Source organism: Eurosta solidaginis, chromosome 5 (genome assembly GCF_040869045.1).
Source record: "Eurosta solidaginis isolate ZX-2024a chromosome 5, ASM4086904v1, whole genome shotgun sequence".
Classification (NCBI taxonomy): Eukaryota; Metazoa; Arthropoda; class Insecta; order Diptera; family Tephritidae; genus Eurosta; species Eurosta solidaginis.
In genome coordinates this window covers 106,316,099-106,342,752 of record NC_090323.1, presented here as the reverse complement: position 1 = coordinate 106,342,752, position 26,654 = coordinate 106,316,099, and the positions used below count along the sequence as shown (strand labels likewise).

The 26,654-nt window shown below is 45.6% G+C and overlaps 1 protein-coding gene across 5 annotated transcripts in view; it reads left to right on the top strand.

The window, feature by feature from the left end:
- The first annotated feature begins 709 nt into the window (after window positions 1-709).
- The window catches only part of kto (kohtalo), a 693,872-nt gene continuing 667,927 nt past the window's right edge, over window positions 710-26,654 (top strand). For 3 of the 5 annotated variants that reach the window (XM_067791816.1, XM_067791814.1, XM_067791813.1), the window contains exon 1: window positions 712-1,629. In XM_067791816.1, coding sequence (XP_067647917.1) covers window positions 1,020-1,629 — 610 coding nt within the window. In that variant the 5' untranslated portion in view covers window positions 712-1,019. Of the gene's footprint in view, window positions 1,630-26,654 lie in introns of all 5 variants that reach the window. The other 2 variants (XM_067791817.1, XM_067791818.1) reach the window with 1 other exon arrangement.

Genomic DNA, 26,654 nt, shown 5'->3' with positions numbered 1-26,654 from the left:
AAGCAAAATAAAGCAATGCGGTTTATCCTTAAGAAACGTTACGATACACCAATATATGAAATGATTGAGGGCCTAAATTGGCTAAGTGTTAAACAAATCATCGTATACTATACTTTAAAATTTATACATAACATTAAAATAGGAAATCAGCCGAAATATCTAAACGACCGGCTGATATACAACAACGAGGTTCACGATTACCAAACAAGAAACGGAAACAACTTTCGCCTGCCGGCAGTACGATCGGAGTTCGACAAGAAAACATATACTACGAAGGACTGAGAGAATACAACGATCTTCCAGTTGAAATAAAACAATGCCAAAATATCAATGAATTTAAGAAATTATTGTATAATTATTGCAAAGAACTACCTTTTAGATAATGATCTCATAGATATACAAAAAAGTTAGGTCTACAAGGCTGTATAAATTAAATAAATAAATAAATAAATACGCACTGTTGCAGAATGACGTTTTTGTTTTCATGGCGTTTGATGAATCTCATGAAAATTTAAAGTGTAAATTTTGCGTGCAAATGAGTTTTCAATAAATGTACATTTTTCAGTTTTTCACAGTTAGGGAATTGAACCCCAAAATCATTTGCTTGTTTTTGCATCTGCATTCGATCCGTATCTGGATCAGGCTTCATTGGAACGGAACCTTTATATGTGTAGTATCGATACAATGTTGAAAATCGATACTATTTTCTATTAATTGCTTTTTTAGCGGAACCAGTTTTTTTTGATAATAAAAACTCTTTCGGGAAACTAAGAACAGGTGAGAGCCGGAGCTCATCTGGTTTGTAGTTTTTTAATATGATTTAACATTTAAACGTAAGATTCTGACATTAGTCTATTGATATACAAAAACAAAGTACATGGAATTTGATTAATGTTTGTATGTATGCTACCGTGATGCCGCATGTTATGGTTCTGCCATGATTGCACTTAAAGTTTTTTTGTTAAAAAAGTAAACACACTGATAGTGCTAGCTAATATTATTATTGTAATCCAGTAAAGATGCTGTCTTTACTACAAGAGAAAAGGCCTTTGAAGAGATCGCGCTTAGGTCCTCCAGATGTGTACCCTCAGGAGGCAAAGCAAAGAGAAGACGAGCTAACGCCAACAAATGTGAAACATGGATTCGCTACTTCACCCCCCTTGGCGGATGAGTTTGGAACTGCACATAATTCCAATATGACTTCCAATAAAGTGGGATCATTTTTTAACGCCATTTTATCAAAGAAAGAAGAGTTGATGACTTTGCAAGATACTGTGCGAAAAAAGCAGCAAATAAATTGTAAGGATAATTTTTGGCCTGTTTCGCCTAGAACGAAAGGAGCATTGGATGCATGGTTTAAGGATCTCGCTGGAAATAAACCACTCTTAAGTTTAGCGAAAAAAGCACCGTCCTTTAATAAAAAGGAAGAAATATTCATACTATTGTGTGATAATCAAGTTAATATGCAGCGTGCTGCTTGGTTTATAAAATTAAGTGCTGCTTATACAGTAAGCTTTACGGAGTCAAAAAACAAAAAGAGAAGCATTTATGATCCGGCGGTAGAATGGACTGGGAATATGATAAAGTTCATGAAAGAGCTTCTTCCAAAATTGCACGAGTACTTTCAGCGTAAGTTCTAACAAACAAATTTTAATATGTAAACCGTTCGGCTTGGAAAACAGAGACAATCATATTCAGAAATGTGTACTGCACAGAAAAATTACCAATTGTATTTTTTGTAAATAACAGGAACAAGATTTGGTAATTCTATACGACACCATGACACTGCTAATACGCGTCCAGCGAGGTGTCAAACGACGCGCCTTGACAGTCTTAATCCGAAACCGGAAAATTAAAATTTTAACTCGTTCAAAAGATGTTAACGAAAAACCGAAAAAAGACCTGCGGGTCCCTCCGAAACCCGGGGGTGAAATCCATAGTATTTATAGCGCTTATAAAAAATAACCCTGGGCTACGCCATGCCAAGTCCGGGGCGTGGTATACCCGTGGCTACCGCCACGGTGGGTAATAGTCTAGTTGAGGGGTCGACTGCTAATACGCTACGAAAAATATCGAGAGAGGTGTGAAAAGACGCGTATTAATCTCGAGAACAATAATCCGAAGGCGGAAAAGAAAAATTGTATCTCTGTCCGGAGATATTTGCAGTCGGATTTGGCGATTTTCATGTGGTTGTTGTTGTGTTTGTACCCACAAAAATAAGTGTACATCACCGTGGCGGTAGCCACGGTTATACCACACACCAGGACTTGACATGGCGTAGCCCAGGGTTATTTTTCATAAGCGCAGCCGAAGGCCGCCAACGCAGAAAGGCGTTCTGCGCAAAAATACTATGGATCCCACCCCCGGTTTCGGAGGTACCCGCGGGTCCTTTTTCGGTTTTTCGTTAATATCTTTTGAACGAGTTAAAATTTTTATTTTCCGCCTTCGGCTTATTAATACTGATGTTTGACAGCTCTCGAGATATTTTTGGTAGCGTATTAGCAGTCGACCCGTCAACTAGACTTTTACCCCACGGTGATGTCCTTCTGCGTTCACAATTTTTTTTGTGGGTACGTTTACAACAACCACATGAAAATCGCCAACTTCAACTGGAAATATCTCCGCACAGAGATAATAAACTCCGGTTTCGGATTATTGTTGTCGAGATTAATACGCGTCTTTTGACACCTCTTTCGATATTTTTGGACGCGTATTAGCAATGTCATGCTGTCGTATAGAATCACCCAAGATTTTTTATTGTAGTCCGATGACTTTTTGGGGATGTTTCCTTTTCGTGCGAAGTACCGAGTTTCCTCATAGTGATTTCTTAAGCTCCATAAATGCTAGTCCGCCTCCGGACGCAAATCTTGCAGAGAGTGTGAGCTTATAAGACATCACAACCATGCCGCTTCACCAGGCAGTCGGTTCTATGTACCGGAGCGACCTGGAATTTTTCCCGACCAAGGACTGTCATTTCAGTGTAACCCCATTTAATTTGTTGCGTCCCTCCCACAAATTATCATCCTCCCATAAGCTCCTTGCAGCGGGACTGTTCCATATTCTCTTGTTCCGAGAAGGTATCGAATCCAATCCGGGTCCGTTTCCTGACCTCGCTCCTGAGAAATGATTTTGCTGCGTCTGCTGGAAAAGAATCTTTTTAGGATGGTCATACTCTTGTCAGTGTGTCTCGTGCAAGGGATGGTTGCATCGGACAGGTTGTTCTGGGGTAGATCCCAAAACCTGACGTCCACATAACTTTTATAAATCTTTAGTGACTCCTTGCTGTTCACGCCCAAGGGCGTCCCGTAGTCTACGCCTTAGCACCCCCGACTACCTTCCAGCAGCCCCGCTGCTCAGCAAGCCACAACAAGTACCCGCTGCTGCTGTTGTTATTATTATTAGCTTCTTTATTTTTCCGCAGCTATTTAAAACTTTCAGGTACAGTTTAGTAATACAAAATCGGTAATCCTAGCCTAATTGGCTCATTGTGAGCTGTAATCTTCTCTAATATGATATATTATAGGTGTTTTAAATAGATTAATATTTCTTTCGTTTTTTATATTGCTTGGCAATTCATTAAAAAGTTTTGGACTTTTATAAATTAAAACATTTTGTGCCTTATTGGATTTATAAAATTTAATTCTAAAATCATTCTTGTTCCTTAAGCCGTAGGGTTGCACATCTCCTGCATATGCTATTTGGCTCGTTAAGTACTTTGGTAGTAGATGATATTTCATTTTAAACACAAAAAGAAGTACGTTCATAATTGTTCTTTGATTGATATTTATCCATTTCAGAGTTTCTAACAAATATATGATTGGCATCAGCCTATTCCATAATACTATGCACCGCATCCCTTTGTTTTGTAGTTTTTGCAGCCTGTTTTTCATCTGTGTGGATCCCAGGAATAAAATGGTCGGTCAGCTGCTCAGCAAGCCACAACAAGTACACGCTGGTGCTCGCGCCCCACGGCGCCACCAACTCACACGGCTGCTTCCACTCATACCTACAATCTCCGTAGTAGAGTCGGGAGCAACGCCGAACATCAGCCCCTGCCCCCGTTGTTGTTGTTGTAGCAATGCTCGCCCCACCTAATAGCCGCGACCGATCACAAATTGTCATCAATATCCTCTAACGGGAGTCCAAGGAAACTTGCCGTTTCAACAGGGGTGGACCATAAGGAAAGGGGTGTTAGAGGCGTTGGTTCCACATTACAATTAAAGAGATGTGTTGGCGGGTGGAGAAATAACACGTATTTTAAGCTGTATTACCTTGTAAAATTCATTTAATTCAGGTGTAATTCTGTACAAAGGAAATGATTAACTTATATTGCAATTATATGATTGTAAATCTAATTATAAGCGTGGTCGTGGTCGTGATCGTGATCGCTAAAATACTTGTGCTGATTGTCCTCCTTGTTCAACGCCGCCAACGAAAAGAAAAAGAAAAGGCAAAGGATCCAATGCAATGCCTTAACGTCAGTTGAGCTCGTGTAGGCGATTTACTTGACATACAGACACAAGGTTGCATTTTGAAGTAGAATAAATTTGTAACTTTAGGTACTCAAGGGTGTACTGGTTTGTTGCGCGCTAACATTCCCCCTTCCGTGAACTCCATGCTCTGGCGTGGGGTTCACCGATTTCAGATCGAGGCGCGCAAGTTTCACCACTGGGCGGGTGACCAAGCTGCTGGAGGTTTTGACCACTGCACTCCTGACTTACCCGTCAGCGCTGCGTATGACATCTAGTACCCTTCCTCTTACCCATGTGTTCCGCTTTGTGTTCTCGTCTACGATTATGACGATGTCATCTGGAGCGATTGGTATTTCGGGGGTATCGAACCATTTTGCGCGTCTGGTTAGACCCGGTAAGTATTCACGGAGCCATCTTCTCCAAAATCGGTCCGCTAAGTCGCCGGCATTGCGAAAGCTTTCGTTCAGCTGTGTAGGAAGACCTACGTCGATGTCATCCTTTTCTCTTATGCCGCTGGAATTGCCGAGAAGGAAATGATTTGGCGTCAGAGCCTCGCTTTCGTGTGAGTCAAGGGAATATATGTTAGTGGTCGCATATTGATGATGCTCTCAACGTCAGCTAGGGCAGCTCTCAGCACTTCTTCGCGCAAACCACCTTTTGGTAATATGTCCATCAAGACTGATTTCACCGAGCGAACCATGCGCTCCCATGCCCCACCCATATGTGGCGCTGCTGGTGGTATAAAGGACCATTCGATTTCAGGATATTTTTGTATAATAGCGTCAGACGATATTTTCTCGATCTCTTCCGCCAGTATTCGACTGGCGCCTCTAAAATTGGTCCCGTTGTCGGATAGAATTCGCCTGGGAACGCCTCTTCTGGCAATAAACAATTTCAGAATGAGTAGAAATGAGTCAGTCGAGAGTGATGGCGCAAGCTCAATGTGAACAGCTCGAATGGTCATACACGTAAATATAACGCCCCACCGTTTCTCATGCCTTCTTCCTGCCATCACGTCAAAGGGTCCAAAATAGTCAACCCCTGTGTATGCGAAGGGGTGAGTAAATGCTGCAAGACGATCTACCGGAAGTCTGCCCATTTCTGGTGGATTTGGCGTGGCCCGTTGGTTGCGACATTGTTGACAGACCTTTGCAACCGCTCTCACTAATGCACGTAATCCCGGAATGCAGAATCGCTGCCTCATCTCATTTACCACTATCTCGTTGTGATGGTGATGGAATTTGCGGTGGTAGAAGTCTCCGATGAGATTTGTAACGCTGTGATGCCGCGGGAGAATTATCGGTTGTTTTAGATCTGATGGCACTCCCCTTGCTTCGTCGATTCGTCCCTTTACGCGCAGCAGACCGTACTTATCTGTGAATGGAGAAAGTTTGTAAATTGAGCTTTTACGACTTACCCCGCCGGTTCTCAGTTGATTGAGTTCTTCGCTGTAACATTCGCGCTGGCACATACGAAATATCAGAAGCTCGGCACTTGTGCAAGTCGTATCGTACAGCAGCATCTGAGTTATAGGGTTTTTAATCGGAGCTCTTATAGTCAATCGAAGAAATCGGAGAACGCACATCTGTGCTGAACGTAATTTCTCCCATTTGCTGAATCTTTTGGGATCTGGTGATGCACCCTCTTCAACCGAGATGTCAGCTGCTATGTGCTGTATCGTTTCCAGGGTGGATTGCGATTGTTGTATTTCGGATGTGTGCCAGGAAGTGTCCGGGAGTCTCAGAAACTCCGGTCCCGTAAACCATCTGTCGGCGCTGTTAACGTTGAGTTTGGGATTCCACTTAGTGGCGTCGTCCGCGACGTTGTGCTTTGATGGCACCCACCGCTATTCGTTGACTTGTGATTCTTCTAAGATTTCGCCGACGCGTACGGCCACAAATTGGTGGAACTTTCTGGTGTCAGACCTTATCCAGCATAACACGTCCTTCGAATCGGACCAGAAGATACGACGGCTAATATGTATAGAGATCTCTTGTTGTATAAATTTAGCGAGCCGAAGCCCAAGAATTGCAGCCATCAGCTCAAGCCTCGGAATAGACAGCGGCTTCAATGGGGCGACTCTGGTTTTTGATGCTACTAGGCTGCACTGAACTTCGCCGATTACGTTGGAACGCAGGAATGCTACAGCCGCATATGCTGATACACCGGCGTCTACAAAAACATGCAGCTGGTTATCGTCACTACGGTTCGCCAAGACATAGCAGCGTGGAATTCGGATGTCGTTAATGTATTTCAGCTTACGCACCCACTGCCACCACGCCGATCGTTCTTTGTTATGCACGGGCTCGTCCCAGGCCACCCCTGACCGCCAAACATCTTGCAGAACTGCCTTAGCCTCGATCACAAAAAAGCCTAGCAGACCCAAGGGGTCGAATATCGTCATCACCACTCGGAGCATTTGCCTCTTCGTTGGTATGCTTGATTCGTCAAAAACATCCGGCTTGAAATTATGTTTGAAGGTTAACTCGTCACTGTTCGGCAGCCACCACATGCCGAGAACCTTTTGGAATTCCGAACTTGGCTCGTCAAAGCACTTGTTTATAGACTCTGATCCTCCCATGAGTGCCTGCACAACTCGCGCAGAATTTGACAGCCAACTCCGCATCTCGAACCCGCCTTCACCGTGGATGTGGCGGACATCATTAGCTAAGCGAATCATCTCATCTTCGTCGTCTACGCTATGCAGCCAATCGTCTACAAATGTATTTTGAACGATTGCTGCCACTGCTTGAGGAAGCTCTTTCTCGAAACGTTGCGCATTTTTGTCTTTTATATAGTTGGCTAAAGATGGGGAGCAAGACGCTCCAAACGTCATAACAGTCATAGTCAATACATCAGGCCGCCGGGTGGTATCGCCATCCCTCCAAAGAAACTGTTGCGCCACCTGGTCCTCTTTCCTTACATGTATTTGGTGGAACATTTCACGGATGTCCCCGCATATAGCCACCGGTCGTTCACGAAACCTCATTAAAACACCCACCATCGATCGTAAGAGGTCAGTGCCTGTAAGCAATACGTCGTTCAGGCTTGTGTTTTGCACCTTGGCCGCCGCATCCCATACGATTCGTCTCTTATTTTTGTTAACATTCATGACGGTGAACATTGGTACGAACCAGGACTTACCTCCTTTAGTGACTTCGTCGGCGGAAAGCTTTCGAGCGTACCCCTTGTCGATGTAGTGATTCATTTTCTCAATGACGAATTCTTTCAACTCGGCGCACTTTTCCATCTTTCTTTCAACACATTGAAGTCGATGATAAGCCATTTGGAAGGAGTCGGGTAAATCAATTATGTCGTATCTCCATAAGAGGCCAGTCTCCCACTTCTTCTCGCATGGTTTATATTTGACTGTATTCTGCATTATGGTATATGCGCGTTCGTCTGTCTTTGACCTGAGCGGTTTGACGGTGGGACTGGTACCTATCGATTCTATGGAAAAATATGTTCTCATCAAGCTGTCCACTTGATTATCTCGCGTACAGGGGCATACGTGCAACAAGCTTTCCTCTACTGGATGATCGGAATTTTTATGGCCATATACCGACCAGCCTAACTTGCAACGCGCAGCTACTAGATCATCACCCTCGACTTCGTGTACCTCTATCGGAATGGAGAGCTTTGTGTTATCCAAACCTATCAACAAACGTGCTCTGCAATTAGTGTATGGTACAATAGGCAGTGGTCTCAAGTGATGGTGCTCTGCCATCTCTTCGGCGTTTAGAGATTGTTGCGGTAGTTCAAGGTTAGTGATGGTGCGCACGTTACGCATACGGTATCGCGTTGAGTTTTCTCCTCTGCCAGATATTTCGCAGCCTACAAACTTCGAGTTAGCCTCTTGTTGAGTGATATCGCCTGTCCATCTCAAACAAAGTTCTTCGCTGGGACCGTCAAGCCCCAAGTGCTCGGCCAAGCTATTATCCATCAGTGTGCACGATGCTCCTTCGTCGATGAGGGCAAACGTCTCTAAAGTTGATTTCGGTCCATAAAGAGTCACCGGAATGTAGCGGAAGATTGTTCTCTTGAATTTGCGCTGATGGAATAGGACTGTGGGCCCGTCATTATTGTTCACCTTGCTGTTGTCAGCTCCAAATGATCGACTATGTAATAGTGGGTTGTGGGCCATTCTACAACCGTCAATTCCGCACTCTTTCTTGGATGCACAGCGCCGAAGCAAATGCGTTTCGAAGCAACGGATGCATAGTTTTTTGTCCTTCACCACCTGCCAACGTTCATTTCTGCTCTTTGCCTTGAAGTTTTGACACTCGGAGAGATTATGGTCGTTGCCACACAGATGACAGAGAGGTTTTGTTCTAGCATGCCCTTTGGAATTACTGTCGTGAATGAGGACTCTTTCTTTGTTGCCCCTTCGTCCCGCTTTTTCTTCCCCAGTCGTATAAGTGGGAGAGCTAAGTGGTGTCACTTGGCTGGCGCACGATGCTAGGCCGAAAAGCCAATCATCAAATGCTATAATGTCGACGCGAGCCGTGGTCATTCGACGGCGACCCCAATCTAGTTTCATATCCCCTGGAAGTTTGGCCAGCAACTCATTTATCAACATTGGATCATTAAGATAGTCGCTAAGACCCAACGCCTGCATCGTTGCCCTATAATTTTGAACGGCCAGAGCGAGATCGATTAGGGTGTGCAACCGATCAGTTTTTACTGTTGGCATTTGTCTCAACTTGCGCTGAAGTGTATCGTGGATTACATCGGGTCGCCCGAAAAGCATGCGCAATGTAGCAATGGCAAGGTGAACGGTGGAGGGCATCATTAGTTTCCCTCTCACAGCTTCTAGAGCCGCCCCGCGTAGTGACTTTTGAAGTCGAATTAGATTTTCCTGTTCAGTGAACCCACAACGTTCAGTTGATTGCTCGTAGTTCGTGATGAAGAGCGGCCACTCCTCTGCTTTTCCAGAGAAGAGTGGCAGATCTTTACTAAGCACGTGTCGTGCTGCCGCTTGCGATGGTGTCAGGCTTACGTCCAGATTGTACCGAGGCTGCGTCGCTGACGGGCGCTAAACCTCCATGTGGTTGCCCGGAACAGCCGTGCACTGGTGAGACGGGTTGGTATGGTGCGGCAGCGCCATATGTTCCTATATATGCAGTGCCCACGTTAGCCTGTGATGTATCGAATGGCAATGCATGCTGGTCGTTACCCCTTTGAATGGATGTGAAAATGGTACTATTCGGTCCGTGACGGCTCTGACCGTACACGCATCCAAATGGGTGAGCAAACGTTGAGTTTAGCTGAGGTTTACCAATATAAGAGGGTACACCATTATAAAGATATTGGTTATGCATCATATGTGTGCTAGTATAACATGGCTGTTGACTTATGGGTACACCCAGACCTCCGAGCCCGGCATGTAGCGATGTGTATGGTGACATTTGGTAAGCACTATTCGTGGAAAATATTCCGGACACACTCCCTGGCATTGTGGTAGCAGGTGTTCCAATTGATAAATTACCCGCCGTAACATGTGATTGTGGATTACTGCTGCATGCACCAATAAGCGGAGGTGCATCACTAACAAGGGAAACTTCGGAATTTTGCAAGTCATTCATGGCGTGTTAGCAAATGGCGGATGCGTAGAAACAATATATTTTCCACAACGTGCTTTCGTTTGTCGTTTTCCACAAGTATTTTAGAATGTTGGAGGGTGGAGAAATAACACGTATTTTAAGCTGTATTACCTTTTAAAATTCAGGTGTAATTCTGTACAAAGGAAATGATTAACTTATATTGCAATTATATGATTGTAAATCTAATTATAAGCGTGGTCGTGGTCGTGATCGTGATCGCTAAAATACTTGTGCTGCTTGTCCTCCTTGTTCAACGCCGCCAACGAAAAGAAAAAGAAAAGGCAAAGGATCCAATGCAATGCCTTAACGTCAGTTGAACTCGTGTAGGCGATTTACTTGACATACAGACACAAGGTTGCATTTTGAAGTAGAATAAATTTGTAACTTTAGGTACTCAAGGGTGTACTGGTTTGTTGCGCGCTAACAAGATGGTTGGTGTCATGTGGGGACACATTGCAAGCAGGGCATACATTTTGTATGTCGGGGTTGATTCTGGATAGGTAAGAGTTTAACCTGTTACAGTATCCAGAACGAAGTTGAGCAAGAGTGACACGCGTTTCCCTGGGGAGTATGCGTTCCTCTTCTGCGAGTTCTGGATATTTTTCTTCAAGTACTGGATTCACCGGGCAATTCCCGACATAAAGGTCCGACGCCTGTCTATGGAGTTCACCAAGGACCAGCTTGTGTTTTTCTGCTTCATACGGCTGGGTTCTTAGGTGCCGTATTTCCTCAAAATGCTTACGGAGATGACTCCTTAGGCCCCTAGGCGTTGCTGGTTCGTCAATCAGATGTCTGTTGGGATGTCCAGGTTTCTGGGTATTCAACAGAAACTGTTTGGTCAGCATCTCATTTCTCTCCCTGATGGGGAGTATTCTCGCCTCATTATGCAGATGGTGTTCTGGGGACATAAGAAGACAGCCCGTGGCGATTCTGAGAGCAGTGGGGTCACTCTGTGCAATATCATATATTTGATCCTGGCATCGACCGCAGTGACAATGTCTTAGAACGTCAAGGCCTATCTGTCCGGTCAGGCGATGCAAATCTAGAAATCATCAACATCTACATCCCTCCTGTCACCTGTTGCCCCAGTGGATACCGCCCTAATATCGAGGCCTTACTCACTGGCAACAATCGCATTATCTTAGGCGATTTCAATGCCCATCACGACCTATGGCATTCAAACTTGCGGGCGGACAGTAGGGGTGAGGTGTTGGCGGATCAAATAGACGAAACGACGTTCTGCACAATTAACGGAGACGCCCCCACACGTATGGTAGGAAGCTGTCATAGCTCACCAGATATCTCAATCGTGAGCGCAGAACTCGTAAACTGCGTCAACTGGCAGCCGATGGTAACATTGGCATCCGACCACCTGCCCATACTTATTTCGTTCGAGCGTACCGCCGACTTCATCGTCACCGAAAAACGCACTTTCATAAACTTCAAAAAAGGAAAGTGGGAAGAATATAAATCTGCAACAGACAGCAGCTTTGCTGCCTTCCCTATCCCGACTGATGCCCGCCAAGGGGAGCGTGCCTTCCGTAAGGTCATTGAATCCGCCTCGGCACATTTCATTCCCGCCGGGAGAATTCCCGAAATCAGGCCCACTTCCCGGCGGAGGCCGCGAGCTTAGCGAGGAAACGCGACCTTATAAGACAGCTTGATCCAGGCGACCCCCAAATAAGGGATATAAACCAACGAATCAGATTGCTTGTGGACGAACACAAGCGGGCGAAATGGGAAGAGGACCTAAGAGGTTGTAACCTCTCTACCGGTGTAGGTAAACTTTGGTCCACCGTAAAGTCCCTATCGAATCCGACTAAGCACAAAGACAAAGTTCCCATCGCCTTTGGCGATAAGGTGCTGTCGGATGCGAAAAAATGCGCGAGCGCTTTCTGCCGACAATATATAATGCATCCTACGGTCGACAAAGATAGACGGAGAGCCAATAGACGTGCACATAAACACAAACTCAGCGCGTCACCAATTACCATCACCGCTAGAGAGGTTGAGGACGCCATTGGTCGCGCTAAACCATCCAAAGCAGTGGGCCCAGACGGCATAGCCATGCCGATGCTTAAAAACCTAGGGAAAGAGGGTTTCAAATATTTAGCGCATGTCTTCAACCTGTCTCTTTCCACCTTTGTCATACCCGAGAAATGGAAAATGGCCAAGGTGGTCCCGCTACTAAAGCCTGGGAAACCAGCTAACGTAGGTGAGTGATATCGTCCGATATCTCTCCTATCGCCAGTGGCAAAGACGCTTGAAGCCATTTTGCTCCCTCATTTCCAAGCACATTTGCAGCTAGCCCCTCATCAGCATGGCTTCAGAAAACTCCATAGCACTACCTCCGCACTAAATGTCATTAGCACCCAGATAAATTGCGGTTTGAATCAATATCCCCACCATAGAACAGTACTCGTAGCGTTAGACCTATCAAAAGCTTTTGATACGGTCAACCATGGCTAGTTACTGGAAGACCTGGAAGGGTCTACCCTTCCCCCATGTCTTAAAAGGTGGACCGCAGATTATCTGGGTGGTCGGCAGGCATCGGTGCAATTCAGAAACGAAACATCAAAACAAAGGAGAATTAAACAAGGGGTGCCACAGGGTGGTGTCCTATCCCCGCTTTTGTTTAATTTCTACATATCTAAGCTACCTTCACCACCGAAAGGAGTCACAATCGTTTCCTACGCCGATGACTGCACAATAATGGCCACAGGCCCAGGCCCAAAGACCGATGAGCTATGCAATAAAATAAACGGCTATCTCCCTGATCTCTCCAGTTTTTTCGCCTCGCGAAACCTGTCATTGTCACCGACTAAATCTTCCGCGACCTTATTTACAACATGGACGCCCCAAATGTCGACCATATTGAACATCCACGTCGATGGCACTACGCTACCGACTGTCCTACACCCCAAAATCTTGGGTGTGACGTTTGATCAGGATCTACATTTTGGTGCGCACGCAACCGCAATTGTTCCAAGAATTCAGAGCCGTAATAAAATCCTCAAATCCCTTGCTGGCAGTACCTGGGGAAAAGATAAAGAAACGCTCTTGACCACATACAAAGCAATTAGCCAGCCGATTACGTGCTACGCGTCACCCATATGGTCGCCAAGCCTAAAAACCACCCACTGGAAGAAACTACAGGCCTGCCAAAATACTGCTCTCAGAATCGCCACGGGCTGTCTTCTTATGTCCCCAGAACACCATCTGCATAATGAGGCGAGAATACTCCCCATCAGGGAGAGAAATGAGATGCTGACCAAACAGTTTCTGTTGAATACCCAGAAACCTGGGCATCCCAACAGACATCTGATTGACGAACCAGCACCGCCTGGGGGCCTAAGGAGTCATCTCCGTAAGCATTTTGAGGAAATACGGCACCTGAGAACCCAGCCGTATGAAGCGGAAAAACACAAGCAGGTCCTTGGTGAACTCCATAGACAGGCGTCGGACCTTTATGTCGGGAATTGCCCGGTGAATCCAGTGCTTGAAGAAAAATATCCAGAACTCGCAGAAGAGGAACGCATACTCCCCAGGGAAACGCGTGTCACTCTTGCTCAACTTCGTTCTGGATACTGTAACAGGTTAAACTCTTACCTATCCAGAATCAACCCCGACATACAAAATGTATGCCCTGCTTGCAATGTGTCCCCACATGACACCAACCATCTCTTTAATTGTAATGTGGAACCAACGCCTCTAACACCCCTTTCCTTATGGTCCACCCCTGTTGAAACGGCAAGTTTCCTTGGACTCCCGTTAGAGGATATTGATGACAATTTGTGATCGGTCGCGGCTATTAGGTGGGGCGAGCATTGCTACAACAACAACAACAACAACATTCTGAGAGCAGTATTTTGGCAGGCCTGTAGTTTCTTCCAGTGGGTGGTTTTTAGGCTTGGCGACCATATGGGTGACGCGTAGCACGTAATCGGCTGGCTAATTGCTTTGTATGTGGTCAAGAGCGTTTCTTTATCTTTTCTCCAGGTACTGCCAGCAAGGGATTTGAGGATTTTATTACGGCCCTGAATTCTTGGAACAATTGCGGTTGCGTGCGCACCAAAATGTAGATCCTGATCAAACGTCACACCCAAGATTTTGGGGTGTAGGACAGTCGGTAGCGTAGTGCCATCGACGTGGATGTTCAATATGGTCGACATTTGGGGCGTCCATGTTGTAAATAAGGTCGCGGAAGATTTAGTCGGTGACAAAGCCAGGTTTCGCGAGGCGAAAAAACTGGAGAGATCAGGGAGATAGCCGTTTATTTTATTGCATAGCTCATCGATCTTTGGGTCTGGGCCTGTGGCCATTATTGTGCAGTCATCGGCGTAGGAAACGATTGTGACTCCTTCCGGTGGTGAAGGTAGCTTAGATATGTAGAAATTAAACAAAAGCGGGGATAGGACACCACCCTGTGGCACCCCTTGTTTAATTCTCCTTTGTTTTGATGTTTCGTTTCTGAATTGCACCGATGCCTGCCGACCACCCAGATAATTTGCGGTCCACCTTTTGAGACATGGGGGAAGGGTAGACTCTTCCAGGTCTTGCAGTAACGAGCCATGGTTGACCGTATCAAAAGCTTTTGATAGGTCTAACGCTACGAGTACTGTTCTATGGTGGGGATATCGATTCAAACCGCAATTTATCTGGGTGCTAATGACATTTAGCGCGGAGGTAGTGCTATGGAGTTTTCTGAAGCCATGCTGATGAGGGGCTAGCTGCAAATGTGCTTGGAAATAAGGGAGCAAAATGGCTTCAAGCGTCTTTGCCACTGGCGATAGGAGAGATATTGGACGATATGACTCACCTACGTTAGCTGGTTTCCTAGGCTTTAGTAGCGGGACCACCTTGGCCATTTTCCATTTCTCGGGTATGACAAAGGTGGAAAGAGACAGGTTGAAGACATGCGCTAAATATTTGAAACCCTCTTTCCCTAGGTTTTTAAGCATCGGCATGGCTATGCCGTCTGGGCCCACTGCTTTGGATGGTTTAGCGCGACCAATGGCGTCCTCAACCTCTCTAGCGGTGATGGTAATTGGTGACGCACTGAGTTTCGTTTCGTTCCCGAGATGGTCGGGCTAGCAACTTAATGGTGCTATGGTACCGGAGCGTACCGGATCTGTATCCGGAAAAGGACCATCACATCGATAACACTCCCCAAAGCCTTCGGGGAGCAACCTTATCGCTACAACAACAACAACAACAACGCACTGAATTTGTGTTTATGCGCGTGTCTATTGGCTCTCCGTCTATCTTTGTCGACCGTAGGATGCATTATATATTGTCGGCAGAAAGCGCTCGCGCATTTTTTCGCATCCGACAGCACCTTATCGCCAAAGGCGATGGAAACTTTGTCTTTGTGCTTAGTCGGATTCGATAGGGACTTTACGGTGGACCAAAGTTTACCTACACCGGTAGAGAGATTACAACCTCTTAGGTGCTCTTCCCATTTCGCCCGCTTGTGTTCGTCCACAAGCAATCTGATGCGTTGGTTTATATCCCTTATTGGGGGGTCGCCTGGATCAAGCTGTCTTATAAGGTCGCGTTCCCTCGCTAAGCTCGCGGCCTCCGCCGGGAAGTGGGGCCGGATTTCGGGAATTCTCCCGGCGGGAATGAAATGTGCCGAGGCGGATTCAATGACCTTACGGAAGGCACGCTCCCCTTGGCGGGCATCAGTCGGGATAGGGAGGGCAGCAAAGCTGCTGTCTGTTGCAGATTTATATTTGTAATCGCTGGACGGATTTAGCAGATTTAACGCGTTTAAAAGTCCGAATTAATTATTAAAGGCAAAACGGTTTAAAAACGGAATAGTTACGAACGGTTTATTCTGCTGTAGTTTGTCCGGCTGACGACCAACGATTCATTCCAAATTAAATTCGTACAAACTATCAGCAGTAGAAAAAATATGACAGTACATTGACACGAAATTCAAATAAAAGAAATTATATGCTAAGTTCTTATGATCTGTAAAATATTTCAAAGTATAAGTATATATGACAAAGTATCTCATCAACAACATTCCCACCCCCGTGAATCAACTGGATTCACTAATTACAAGAAACGTCCAGAACGGCCAACTTAGACACAGCTCGCCGTTTAACTCCTGTATTCGTTCGTACGTCGACTTGTCGTATCTCACCATCGTGGCCAGGATATACTTCCTCCACTACACCACGACACCATTCCCTTCGTGGTATGTTGGGATCACATAGAAATACCAGATCACCTTTTTTGAGAGGATTCGTCCCCTGGCACCACTTCACGCGACGTGTCAATGTGGGAAGATACTCGGATATCCAGCGCTTCCAGAAATGGTCGCGGAGTTGACGAGCAATTCGCCATTTTTGACGCATTGAAAAGGTATCAGTTGAAACTCCGGATGCACATGGTGTCTGTGCGGTATTAGCCGATCCCAATAAGGAATCGTTTGGCGTTAACGGCTGCTCCTGATTCGCATCTACAGGCAAGTGTGTGAGAGGGCGGGAATTGACAACATTTTCCGCCTCAATCAAGAAACTGTTGAAAGTATGTTCCTTTGGCTTGACTTCTTTCATTGTTTGTTGCAAAACTTTCTTGACCGACTGAACCATACGCTCCCATGCTCCTCCTTCGGCCGGATTGTGAGGTGAATTGAAATACCACTCGACATCTCGTTTCGATAACTCACTTTGTATTCGATTGCATTCGAAGACTTCGTCGAAACGTTTGGCTTCGTTGTTGGTGCCAACGAAGTTTTTTCCGTTGTCGGATCGTAGACGTTGTGGCACTCCTCGGCGATTTATAAAATTTCGAATGACGGTTATACAAGAGTCGGTACTTAGATCGTGAGCAATCTCTAAATGCACCGCGCGTATGGTTACGCTCCCATGCTCCTCCTTCGGCCGGATTGTGAGGTGAATTGAAATACCACTCGACACCTCGTTTCGATAACTCACTTTGTATTCGATTGCATTCGAAGACTTCGTCGAAACGTTTGGCTTCGTTGTTGGTGCCAACGAAGTTTTTTCCGTTGTCGGATCGTAGACGTTGTGGCATTCCTCGGCGATTTATAAAATTTCGAATAACGGTTATACAAGAGTCGGTACTTAGATCGTGAGCAATCTCTAAATGCACCGCGCGTATGGTAAGGCATGTGAAAAGAGCCACCCATCTCTTTTCTGTACTGCGCCGAACCGTCACGGAAACAGGACCGAAAAAGTCGAGGCCTGTGTATGTGAACGGCCTGACGTATGGCGTCAATCTGTCTATGGGAAGTGGTCCCATCAGCGGGTTGATCGGGGCAGCTTTTCGAGACGGCACACTTGGCAATTGGCTATAACGCTTCGTAGAAGGGTTCTCAATCGTTGTACCCAATAGACACGGCGTACGGAACATATGGTAGCTTCAATGTTTTGATGGCCCATAAGCATGTGGCAATTTAGCACTACCAGTTTCGTAAATGTGTGTGTAGGCGGCAATATTATGGGGTGTCTAACGTCCATTGGCAACCAACTGGCAGCATCAATACGACCTTGTACTCGCAGGATTCCTTTTTCGTCTAGATATGGTGACAGTTGTACCAGAGAGCTTTGGTGTGATATACTCTGCCCATCACGAATTTGTTGAATTTCGGTATTGAATGCCGCGTTTTGGACGATACGACATAGAAGGTGTTTTGCTGCTTCCAGATCACTGGCAGTAAATCCGTAGCAGTTACTCAAAATTGGAACTTGGCGTCGACATCTTTTAGAAAATAGGATTACCCAGGCTGTGGTTCTTATCAACCTGCTGAGAGACGAAAAACGATCAAAACTTATGAAGTCACAATTTATGATGCTCAAAGTGTATTGTGATCGCACTTCCTCATCTGGTTCATCGAGTTCAATAGCAGAAATGTCTTCGGATGGCCAGGTATTCTCAGGCTGGCGCAGGAAAAACGGACCATTAACCCAACGACTTGTCGTGGAAAACTCGATTTTGTTGTTGGTACGTGTAGCTTCGTCGGCCACATTATCGGCAGTAGGGATCCATTGCCAATTGGATACTTTAGTGGAGGCAAGAATCTCTGAAATCCTATGTTGCACGAATGGTTTGTATCTTCGGTGTTTGCTTCGTATCCAATTTATGACGGTTTTGGAGTCACTCCAGAGGACGCACTTGTCGATGGTTACGATGTGCTCCTCGATCACTGTTTGCATAAGTCGTGTTCCCAATATAGCAGCTTGCAGTTCTAGTCGCGGCACCGTGAGAGGCTTTAGTGGTGCGCACTTGGATTTAGCGCTGATGAAACTGACTCCAACTTCTTCCCGGGCATTTGTATACCTCCAATAGGCAACAGCAGCAAATGCGTTCTCGCTTGCATCCACAAAAATGTGCAATTGTAATTTTTCAGGCTTACCTCCATGAAAATAATAGCGAGGAATGGCATATTGGTTAATTGATGAAAGTTGCTTGCGCCATCTTTCCCACAACTCGGCAACGTAGTCGGGCAACGGCTCGTCCCAGCAGGCTTCTTGACGCCACGCCTCACGCATGAGAAGCTTTGCGCCAAGTACGAAATGCGCGATAAATCCGAGTGGGTCAAAAACTGACATGACCACACTTAGTAGTTCCCTCTTGGTAGGTCGTCTCTTACCTTCAAGTACGATCTCACTGACATTGTGGAACTTCAAGTTAAATTTGAAACAGTCTAAATTTGGCTGCCAGTACAGACCCAGCACCTTTTGCAATGCTAGACCTTCCTTCTTTACGAGAATTTTTGTCACATCAACGCCATCCAAAGCAGCGAGAACTTCCGATGAGCTAGACGTGAAGTTACGGAGCTCGAAACCGGCATCCATGTGTATGGACTTCACTTGGCTTGAAACTGCGATAGCTGTATCTGTCGTGTCAAAACTGTCGACGAAATCATCAACGTAATGGTACTCTAAAATGCATTCAACTGCACGGGCTGTGCATGGATTTTCATTGCGATGTTCCAAGGCGTTTCGAATTTTGACGTAATGCGCGACACATGGCGAGCACGCCGCTCCAAACGTCATCACGCACATTTCATACATGTCTGGTTGTCTATTGAGGTCACCATCTCTCCACAGGAACTTCTGGGATTGTCTGTCTTCTGGACGTACCAACACCTGGTGAAACATTTCTTTAATGTCACCGCAAACGCCCACCGCTCCTTCACGGAAATGGAAAAGAATTGATGGCAATGGTCTGTATTCTTGAGGACCTTTCAGCAAACAATGATTTAACGAAACACCTTTAACTTCAGCGGCCGCGTCAAAAACAATTCTTAACTTGTTTGGTTTGTTAGGGTTCGTCACTGGAAAGTGTGGTAGATACCAGGTGCGCTGTGTTGTGAAATTTTCTTCAGGGTGTTCAATCTTACGTGCATAACCTTTTCCGACGTAAGATTCAATCATGAGCTTGTATGCTGCGGCCAAGCTAGGTTCGCGGTTCATTCGTTTCTCCACGCTTACTAGTCTCCTTAAGGCCATATCATAACTGTCTGGCAGATGCATGTTGTCGTCTTTCCACAGTAGTGCCGTTTCGAACCTTGCACCAACACGGCGGGTCGTCGACTGCAAAATGCTCTTTGCGCGTATATCTTCGTCACTTTCAATACGCTTTGCAGCTCTCACACCGAAACTTTCAGTGTCGAAGAAGTCGGCTACCATCTTGTGGAGATCTTCATCCGTCTTGCTATTCATCAAAAGGCATGTATATGGCTTAGGTGTAGTGTTGTTTGATGGCCCAAACACTACCCAACCCAATTCTGTATTGGCGGCATACGGACCATTCTTACGCATCGCAAAGGTTTGGGATGCAATACCCAAGTGACAATTGTCAATTCCTATAAGTAGTCTCGGCACTATACTGGATTGTGGCTGCAGTGGTAACGGACGCACTTGTTCTTCATCGCACATTAAGTCGGAACGACTAAGACTTTGTGATGGCAATTGAAGATTCTTGACAACGTACACATTCTTCAATTTGTGTTTCTTTGACATACCTGCACCACTGACACTAAAGTTAACCAAAGAAGTTGGTTCCTGCACCGCATGACCACCAAACCACTGGACGTTGAGGAGGTGGGGTTGTCCACGCAAATTCAGTTCTTCAGCTAGGGTGTTGTCAAGCATGGTTATGGATGATCCTTCGTCCAGCAGAGCATACGTGTTTACATTTGTTGCTTTCCGTATACTGTCACTGGGAGAATACGGAACAACAGCTTACCTTCTCTCGAATCGGCGGCGCAGCTAAGCACCGAAGCTCTTGGATCATTACCTTGTGTTGGCGGCGGTGGCTGAGATGATTTGGGTCGAACGAAGTCCTTTGAGGACGATGATGATTGAACTGGCGCATTTACTGACTGGGTTTCGTGAAGCTATTTGTTGTGCATGCGTTTACATCCATCGATGCCACAAACCTTCCGTTGTCTGCATTCTCGAGAGGAGTGGCCTACATTAAGGCATGCGAAACATAGGTGATGCGATTTTACTTCAGCCCACCTGTTAGCAACTGTCGCGTCGAGAAGGCGTTTGCACTCGTATGGTTTGTGCGGACCCTGGCAAACGACATTTGTATGGTTGTTGCTTTTTGTCCACTTGTAGAAGCACTCGACGTTTCGGGTCACGTACGGCAAACTGGCTTTCGTCCTGTATAGAACAGATGACATCGGCAAGTGATGTTAACCAATCACTGAAATGTGCTGTTGTAGCTCTTGGCTGTACGGTGGCTGCATACCGGCCCCATTCGATGCGCTTACTCATCGGTAGTTTCGAAATTAAATCATCGAGCAACATCGGGTTGGATAAGTGATGGTCGGCGTTTGCGGATTGTAAAAAGGCGCAAATATTTTTGACCTTGGTTGCGAAAGGCACGAGCTTTCCCAATGCTGTCTCCGAGATCGGCGCGATCTCCTTGACTTGTTGTAGTTGGCTTCGAACGAGCTGCTCCGGACGTCCAAATCGACTCTTGAGTTGATTTATAATGCAGTCAACGTTGTTAGGGTGAATAAGTAGAGATTCAACCATCTCGCGTGCGTCACCCTTGAGGCACTTTTGTAGCCGTTGGTTGTTATCGAAATTGGAGTATCCATACCTTACCGTTGACTCGACAAAAGCTGTATAAAAAACTGGCCACTCTTCTGGACGGCCACTAAACTCTGGCAAATCTAATAACTTCCGCGGCATGTATGCGGATGATGATGCGGTTGGCGCTGTATAAAATTGTGTATTGGCATTAGGCGGCGGCATAGATACATTGGGCAAAAATGGTGTGTTCATATTGTTGGCTGACGATACTAAACGAAAGGCAATAGGTTGCGAGTAAAGGTCATAACGAGGTTCGGTATATAGTTGGCCTTGAGTTGGCATTGAACTTATTCCATTAAAGGAATCAGCATATAGTCGGCTTTGAGTTATTGGCTGTGAGTTGACATCGTAACGAATTCCAGGATAGAGTTGACTTGTAAAAGTATGTGCACTTGTCAACGGAGCTGGCATGGACTGCGGTATCGCTGGCTGCGACACGGCTACTGCGCTGCTGACGTGTGTGGCTGTAAAGCTGGCGCTACGTAATAGTTCTGTCCTGAGGGTTTCGTTTTGCATGTCACGCTCCCTTAATTGCGCTTGAGTGGCTCTCAAATTGCTTTCCAACAAAGCTAAACGTTGCTCCATGACGTTGAAATCAAAAACTGAATGGGCCGGCGGGTCCATTGTGTTGTTTCTGGATGCTTCGGTGGCGCTAGCATCCGTGGCTAAATTTGTGGTTATTCCACTATCGGCATCAGACGTGGGTACAGTTATGGCGACTGATGTACTGATATCTGGCTGGATAATGCTTGTAGTACTGGAAGATTCCTCGGGAATTGGACCTAAAGTGACGTTATCCATACTATTTTGGCTAGTTGTGGTTGGCAAATTGTTGTTTAGTCGAGGGCTCCTTCGTGGTGGAGTGCGAAATAGCATTTGCGGAGATAGACGGGCGGCGGAAATGACTTACTACACAAATGTATGTTGGCGAAAAAGTTGCAGCAAATTTTCACACGGGAAACAAACAGAATAAAAATTGTAATCGCTGGACGGATTTAGCAGATTTAACGCGTTTAAAAGTCCGAATTAATTATTAAAGGCAAAACGGTTTAAAAACGGAATAGTTACGAACGGTTTATTCTGCTGTAGTTTGTCCGGCTGACGACCAACGATTCATTCCAAATTAAATTCGTACAAACTATCAGCAGTAGAAAAATATGACAGTACATTGACACGAAATTCAAATAAAAGAAATTATATGCTAAGTTCTTATGATCTATAAAATATTTCAAAGTATAAGTATATATAACAAAGTATCTCATCAACAACAATATTCTTCCCACTTTCCTTTTTTGAAGTTTATGAAAGTGCGTTTTTCGGTGACGATGAAGTCGGCGGTACGCTCGAACGAAATAAGTATGGGCATGTGGTCGGATGCCAATGTTACCATCGGCTGCCAGTTGACGCAGTTTACGAGTTCTGCGCTCACGATTGAGATATCTGGCGAGCTATGACAGCTTCCTACCATACGTATGGGGGCGTCTCCGTTTATTGTGCAGAACGTCGTTTCGTCTATATGATCCGCCAACATTTCACCCCTACTGTCCGCCCGCAAGTTTGAATGCCATAGGTCGTGATGGGCATTGAAATCGCCTAAGATAATGCGATTGTTGCCAGTGAGTAAGGCCTCGATATTAGGGCGGTATCCACTGGGGCAACAGGTGACAGGAGGGATGTAGATGTTGATGATTTCTAGATTTGCATCGCCTGACCGGACAGATAGGCCTTGACGTTCTAAGACATTGTCACTGCGGTCTATGCCAGGATCAAATATATGATATTGCACAGAGTGGTGTATAATAAACGCGAGGCCGCCTCCATTTCCGCTCTCGCGGTCTTTCCTGTGGACATTATAACCAGAGCAGGTCTGCAATGCAGATCTTGCTGTGAGTTTAGTCTCTTGAATCGCAGCAATGCGGATGTTGTGCCGCTTCATGAAATCGACTATCTCCGTAATCTTCCCAGTTAGTCCATTACAGTTGAACTGCAGAATTCTGAAGTGCATGAGGGGTGACGCCGCCACTCTAGGGGTAAGTGAGGGGTGACTACGCCTAGGTTGTGGAAGGCCAGGACGCAATTGCTGTTGTGGCCTTGGGACTGGGCGCCCTTGGGCAAGCATTGGGGTACCCGGATGATTTGGGTTTGCGACCTGGCAACATGGCGCGATGAAACCCGTCGAGGGGTTGCCGTCGCGGAGACCAGAACATCTAGGAAAGTGGCACCACCCAAGGCAGGAGCTGCATTGAGCGGATGTCGCAAACCTATATATTCTGTGCTGGCAGACGGTGCAAACGGAGGCAGGGACTAAGAGTCTGTTTCCCTGACCTGCACGATTGCTGCCAGAAAAGAGGGGGGGAGAAGAAGACGGGGGCAGGGGCTGATGCTCAGCATTGCTACCAGCTCTACTACGAAGGTAGTAGTTATGAGTGGTATCAGCTGTTTGAGTTGTTGGCGCCGTAGGGCGCGAGCAGCAGCGGGTACTTGTTGTGGCTTGCTGAGCAGCGAAGCTGCTGGAAGGTAGTGGGGATACGCTTAGGTGTAGACTACGGGACGCCCTTGGGCGTGAGCAGCAAGGAGCCACAAAAGATATATAAAAGTTACGTGGACGTCGGGTTTTGGGATCAAGCCCAGAACAACATGTCCGATGCAACCATCCCTTGCACGAGACACACTGAACAGAGTATGACCGTCCTAAAAAGATTCTTTTCTGGCAAATGCAGCAAAACCATTTCTCAGGACCGGGGTCAGGAGACGGACCCGGATTGGGTTCGATACCTTCCCGGAGTAAGAGAATATGTAGCAGTCCTGCTGCAAGGAGCTGCTGGGAGGATGACAATTTGTGGGAGGGACGAAACAAATTAAATGGGGTCACACTGAAATGACAGTCCTTGGTCGGGAAAAATCCCGAGTCGCTCCGGTACATAGAACCGACTGCCTTGGGAACCCCTGCCCCCGTCTTCTTCCTCCCTCTTTTCATCATCCGTCTTTTTGGAGAAATATAATTTCCCTCTATAAGACACAACTTAAGCATTTTAGCCACACTTTAGATTTCATTAGAACAATTTAGATTTCAGATTTCTTTTGTGTAGGTCAGGGAAACAGACTCTTAGTCCCTACCTCCTTTTGCACCGTTTTCCAGCACAGAATATATACGTTTGCGACATTCGCCCAATGCAGCTCCTGCCATGGACGGTGCCACTTTCCTAGATGTTCTGGTCTCCGCGACTGCAACCCCCCGACGGGTTTCATTGCGCCATGCTGCCAGGCCGCATACCCAAATACACCGGGTACGCCAATGCTTACCCAAGGACGTCTAGTCCCAGGGCCACAACAGCAGTCGCGTCCTGGCCTTCCACAACCCATGCTTAGTTACCCGTCACTTACTGCCAGAGTGAGATGTAAGCGGATCAAATAGAAGAAACGACGTTCTGCACAATAAACGGAGACGCCCCCACACGTATGGTAAGAAGCTGTCACAGTTCGCCGGATATCTCAATCGTGAGCGCAGAACTCGTAAACTGCGTCAACTGGCACCCGATGGTAACATTGGCATCCGACCACCTGCCTATACTTATTTCGCTCGAGCGTTCCGCCGACTTCATCGTCGCAGAAAAACGCACTTTCATTAACTTTACAAAAGGAAAGTGGAACGAATACAAATCCTTTACAAACAACCGCTTTGCTGCCCTCCCTATCCCAACTGATGCCCGCCAAGGGCAGCGTGCTTTCCGCAAGGTTATTGGATCCGCCTCGGCTCGAAATTCCGCCCACTTCCCGGCTGAGGCCGCAAGTTTAGCGAGAGAACGTGACCTTATAAGCAGCTCGATCCCGGCGACCCTCAAATTAAGGATATAAACCAACGCATCAGATTGCTTGTGGATGAACACAAGCGGGCAAAATGGGAGGAGCACCTAAGCGGTTGTAACCTCTCTGCCGGTGTAGGTAAACTTTGGTCCACCGTAAAGTCCCTATCGAATCCGTCTAGGCACAATGACAAAGCTTCCATCGCCTTTGGCGATAAAGCGCTGTCGGATGCGAACCATTTGAACATCCACGTCGATGGCACTGCGCTACCGACAGTCCTACACCCCAAAAACTTGGGTGTGACGTTTGATCAGGATCTACATTTTGGTGAGCATGCAGCCGCAATTGTACCGAAAATCCAGAGCCGTAATAAAATCCTCAAATCCCTTGCTGGCAGTACTTGGGGAAAAGGCAAAGAAACGCTCGTTACCACTTACGAAGCAATTGGCCAGCCGATTGCATGCTACGCGTCCCCTATATGGTCGCCAAGCCTAAAAATAACCCACTGGAATAAGCTACAGGCCTGCTAAAATACTGTGCTCAGCACCGCGACGGGCTGTCTTCTTGTGTCCCCAGAACACCATCTACATAATGAGGCCAGAATACTCCCCATCAGGGAGAGAAATGAGATGCTAACCTGTTGGGAGATATTGAATAAAACACGTGTGCATTCTTCGGGAAGAGTTAGTTAGTTATTTTATTTATTACAGTCTTTAGACTAAGATTAAATCTATGAGATCACATTTTTACATTATACAGTCTTTGGATTTTGCATAATTAATTTTGAGTTATAAAATGTATTTCTTTTTTACCTAATAGGTACTCCTTTACAATATTCGCATAATAGCATCTTGAACTCTTTCATATTTTTACAATCTTTTAAGTCCCTAGGAAGTTCATTGTATTCTCTTAATCCCTCAAAATATATACTCTTTTTATCAAATTCGGATTTTGCAATTGGCAAGTGGAAATTATTTTTGTTTCTTGTGTTATAGTTATGGACATCGTTGTTGTATTTTACACGATCATTTAGATAATTTGGTAGGTTTCCTAATTTCATGTTGTGTATGAATTTCAAAGTATAATATAACACAAGCTGTTCTACACCAAGCCAGTTCAAGCTGTTTAGTAGCTCTTGTATGGGAGTATCAAAACGCTTCTTTAAAATAAATCGCATCACCGTATTTTGTTTTTTCTGCAACGTATTTATCCTTGAATCAGCTAATGTAAATAGAATCGTTGGGCAATATATAAAATGAGGTTCAACGATAGACTTATAAACCATTGTTTTATATTTTCGGCTTACGTGCTTGTACGTCCGTATCATAAAACCTATCTTCTTCGAAACTTTCCCCTCTACATATTTAAGATGCTCATCAAACTTTAATCTTTCGTCTATTATAACTCCTAAGTATTTTATTTGGTATATTCTTTCTAATGGGATATTTACTATTTTTAGGGTTACATTGTCAACTCCTGAGTGTATTTTACTCTTAACCATCCATTTTGTTTTCTCAATATTAATTTTGAGCTTGTTTTGACATAGCCATTTATGTATATACAGAGTCTATATCCGCTTGTATTTTTGATATGGCCTCAGTTATGGATGAACAGCTTATCGTCAACAATGCATCATCTGCAAATAGTCTTATTTTACAGTGACTCAAACAAGTTTTAATATTATTTAT